The following is a 3,591-nucleotide window of genomic DNA, read 5'->3' on the forward strand; positions in this document are numbered from 1 at the left end:
TTTGTTATGTTAACAAATTCAAAAAAATTAAAGTTGGGGCACTTTCATAGTTTAGTATAGTAGTATAGTACACATAATGAGTCATTTTACAGGATAACACTTATTTGAATTCAATATTAAAAAAAAATTTAAAAACGTTTAGATGCCTAATTTTATTTAACTACAAGAGGAATAAAATAAAATAAAATAAAAGAAAAAGAAAAAAAAAATCAAACTTGTAAAATTAACTTTTTAATCAGGACACCTTATCTCATAATCTCATAAATACTTTTTCTATTAAATCTGAAATTATTTTTATGCATGCATTAAAATTAAGTCTTAAGTTAACCGAAAAAATAGAAAACTCAAGGTAAGGTAGCTGAGCTAAAAAAGCAGAGGGGAGTAAACAAAACAATGGCGGTGGCGGCAGCGGCAGCAACTACACTTTCAGCTCTCTCTATTTCCACCGTTAGCGCGGGCTTTTCATTCCATCCAAAACCCATTCATTCAAAAACCAACTCCTTACCCACCCGAAGGGGCGCCGTTTTACTCTCCTTCCTTGCTCACACCTCCTTCCTCTCTTTAACTCCAGCCTCCGCCATTGAATTCGGCATCTGTATGTATGCATTAATTATTATGCAACTACTCTTCGAAGCTTGAAAAACCCTAATTCCTTATCCTCTGTGCACAGCAGGACCTAAGGATTGGCTCAAAGACCAAAAGAAGAAGGCCTACAAGTTCCTATTAGCCCCCGTCGACGCCTCGCGCGAATCCCTTCGTTCTGCATATCTCTTGCTCAGTGCGTATAGTTCTCTCTCTAACTACGTTCCTCCGCACATTTCTTTTTATGCAGATTTTGTTCGGTTATTTTTCTTTTCTTTTCTTTTATTGTTTTTTCAGTGGAGCCCGAAGCTGTGTATTCCGAAGAGGATTTGCAGAAATTTCAGGAGCTCTTCAGATCCGCCGCTAGGGATTGCGTTCCGCAGGAGAGGAATTCCTTTGTCAACTTCCAAGCCAACACCGGTGTAGAGGTTCGTTCCTCCTCTTTACTGTATCGCAATACATAATTTGGACGTTTTTGAAAGTGACGAGCAGCGATTTGATTGAGAAAATAGTTAAAGGAAAATAATGCTCCTAAACTGTAGATGGTTATTGAGTATCAAATGCTTTGAAGTGGTGAAACTGTAGATTCATCCTTATCTGAAGTTGGATATTTAATATTTCGGGTGATTGTATGGAATCAATTATCAAATGATACCGATAAGTTACTTGTTTAACACGATTCATTTATGGTGATGTCATTTTGTTTGGTTAGGGTGGATGCTTTGTTCCTATCAATTTCGTTTTTCCCAAAAGGCATTGATACCTCAAGGGCAAAGGAACTTTAAAACAGTTACAGAATTCAACTTCACTGTCTTTTTCATGCACAGGTGTGCACGTTTCGGTTGATTGTGAAGAATGCAGCCTCTTTGCTTGGAAATAAGGATCCTGTAAAGTTGAAAGCTGAAGACTTGCTAGATAATCTTATAAGGTATCCCCCTTTATAATATCCAGGCATTGTGATGTTTCTGTGCCAGCTAGTGTTCCTCGAATACTTTTCTTTACATATATTGATGCTAAAACATTTGAGAAGCTTCTGCTTTTATTATTTATTTATTTTTTTTTGGAAAGGAACAACTTGAAGTGCAGTGGAGTGGCAACATGGCTTCTTTGTTATAAAAGTTTATCCGGCACATGTTGTTTTGCATTATCTGATTCTTTTGTGGATGACATTTTATTCCCAGCATTTTAGCTTCTATTTATTTCTCAGAAACTCTTAACGAGGTCCTTGTTCTCTTTCCAACTTCATTATTTTTATCAATACAATGCAGGTCAAATATTATTATATTTTTGGTTTAGATGAATGTCATGGTTTCGTAGGAATTAGTATTTACAGATATGAGTAAGCTATTTTAAATGGTTTTGCGGTAATTTTGGTAGAACTGTATCCCTGTTAGAAATTTGCAATTTAAATTAAAACATTGTTCACTATTTCTTACTTTTACCAAACTATTTTCAGCTGGCCCATATAAGTGGTTGCCATGTGACAATGGATTTAAAATTCCCATTCCAGTTAGAATATTATGAACTATGAAGGGATTTTCCTTGTCTTGTGGACTTGTAAACTTCAGAGCATCTATTCTACCCTGTAGACACTTTAGGTTGTCCGCTAAAACAATACCTAGTTTTTCATTCTTCCATTTTCTTACACGCTATCTTCTACCAGTGTAATAGTTAATGCATTATCTGCACTCTTCCCCCTCCCCCTTTTTTCTCTTCTTCTTCTTCTGTCTTTACTTTCCCTTTTCTTCGTTTGACCCAAAATGCAAGCTGATTATTTTATTGTTAACATCCGATGATAAATGCATTTTTCCTTTATTGCTTCATATTATGCAGATCTTTCACCTCTGTCACTGGGCTGGCAAGCAAAGCTAATATTCAACTCTCATCAGATAGGTTTGCCTTTAATAATATGTCATCATCATGGAGAAGACATATTTTCCCCCCTTTTTGTGTTTTAAATAAAATAATAATAATAGCTGATGTTCTGTAGCAGCTAATGGACTTGTAACTTTAGTGTCTCCAAAAATCAGGGGACTGGTAAATCGTGTTCGAAAAATGTTAAATAAAAGCAATAGTCAAGCTGTTAGAATTTCAGCAGATCGAATTCATTAGCGGACCTTTCTCAAGATTTATTGTTCTATTTTTAACAAAATAGATCAGATACATTTGCACTTTGGATTGAATGGGTACTTCGTCTACAGTTTTGGTGTCTTGTTTTTCATAATGATGATGATTATATGTTCGTTATGTCCTTGAACTGATTGATCGCCATTTTTTTTACTCTTATTGTTACAGAAGAAAGATGGCTGACGCTGTATCGGAAACCATATCTTCTCTTGACAAATTTGAGCAGGGGATCAGGGATTGCCTTGAAATCTAACTTTAAAAGGCAGCCTGAACTCCATTTTGAAGTGGAAAGTGGATTATTCAGAAATCATGGAAGTATGGCTGCTGCCTATATCTTTTAAATCCAAAGTTTTGTTATGTCTTTTCCTTGATTTTTCTGTTTTGATTAGGAGGATTTCTTCTCCACCCTTCTCTTCTGTAATCTTTTCTTCAACTTAATGAATTTCTGATTGTATAAAAATTGTTATCTACTTTCTTCGATTTCGAAAAAAAAAAAAAGCGAGAACTTGCTTTACTTAATAGTCATTAATTATTCATTAGTTACAACAATTAATGAATGCTAAATAAGATAAGTTTTGGCTGCTTTTGGCTAAATTTTTTTGTTACCAAACATTTTTTATTTAAATTAATATTAACGCTACTGTGATAACGAGAAAGGTTGGCACTATTTATCTATAACAATATATAATGGCAATACATGAGTTTGATGTCCAAGATTTCTTTTCAATATTACCCTTTCTATTAATTTCTCCATTACGTGGCCATTTTGACATCACTTTTATCTGTTATCTTTCACCTCTCATCCGTTTATTTCTTCTCATCTCTTATTAATATTATTGGATGCAGATAAAAATTTTTTATTTAATTTACTTTTAATCCAAT

At 34.3% G+C, this 3,591-nt stretch overlaps 1 protein-coding gene across 2 annotated transcripts; it reads left to right on the forward strand.

Moving 5' to 3' along the window:
- Positions 1-260: 260 nt before the first annotated feature.
- Positions 261-3,116, forward strand: LOC112764878 (uncharacterized). Of its 2 annotated transcripts, none has more exons than XM_025810689.3 (6): positions 261-595; positions 671-778; positions 880-1,010; positions 1,410-1,510; positions 2,416-2,475; positions 2,878-3,116. In XM_025810689.3, exons 1-6 carry the CDS (start codon positions 394-396, stop codon positions 2,960-2,962), a joined length of 687 nt encoding a protein of 228 aa, XP_025666474.1. In that variant the 5' UTR covers positions 261-393; the 3' UTR covers positions 2,963-3,116. The 2 variants fall into 2 exon arrangements, 1 of the variants encoding a protein (XP_025666474.1); XR_003183383.3 differs by having other exon boundaries at positions 300-595; positions 2,416-2,768.
- The last annotated feature ends 475 nt before the right edge of the window (positions 3,117-3,591 follow it).

Source organism: Arachis hypogaea, chromosome 17 (genome assembly GCF_003086295.3).
Source record: "Arachis hypogaea cultivar Tifrunner chromosome 17, arahy.Tifrunner.gnm2.J5K5, whole genome shotgun sequence".
Classification (NCBI taxonomy): domain Eukaryota; kingdom Viridiplantae; phylum Streptophyta; class Magnoliopsida; order Fabales; family Fabaceae; genus Arachis; species Arachis hypogaea.

Excerpts from the sequence above, each read along its gene's own strand:
- LOC112764878 (XM_025810689.3), top strand. The coding sequence starts at position 394 with ATGGCGGTGGCGGCAGCGGCAGCAACTACACTTTCAGCTCTCTCTATT. Across the intron at positions 779-879 it reads TTCTGCATATCTCTTGCTCA|TGGAGCCCGAAGCTGTGTAT; the intron begins GTGCGTATAGTT and ends TTGTTTTTTCAG. Across the intron at positions 1,011-1,409 it reads AAGCCAACACCGGTGTAGAG|GTGTGCACGTTTCGGTTGAT; the intron begins GTTCGTTCCTCC and ends TTTCATGCACAG.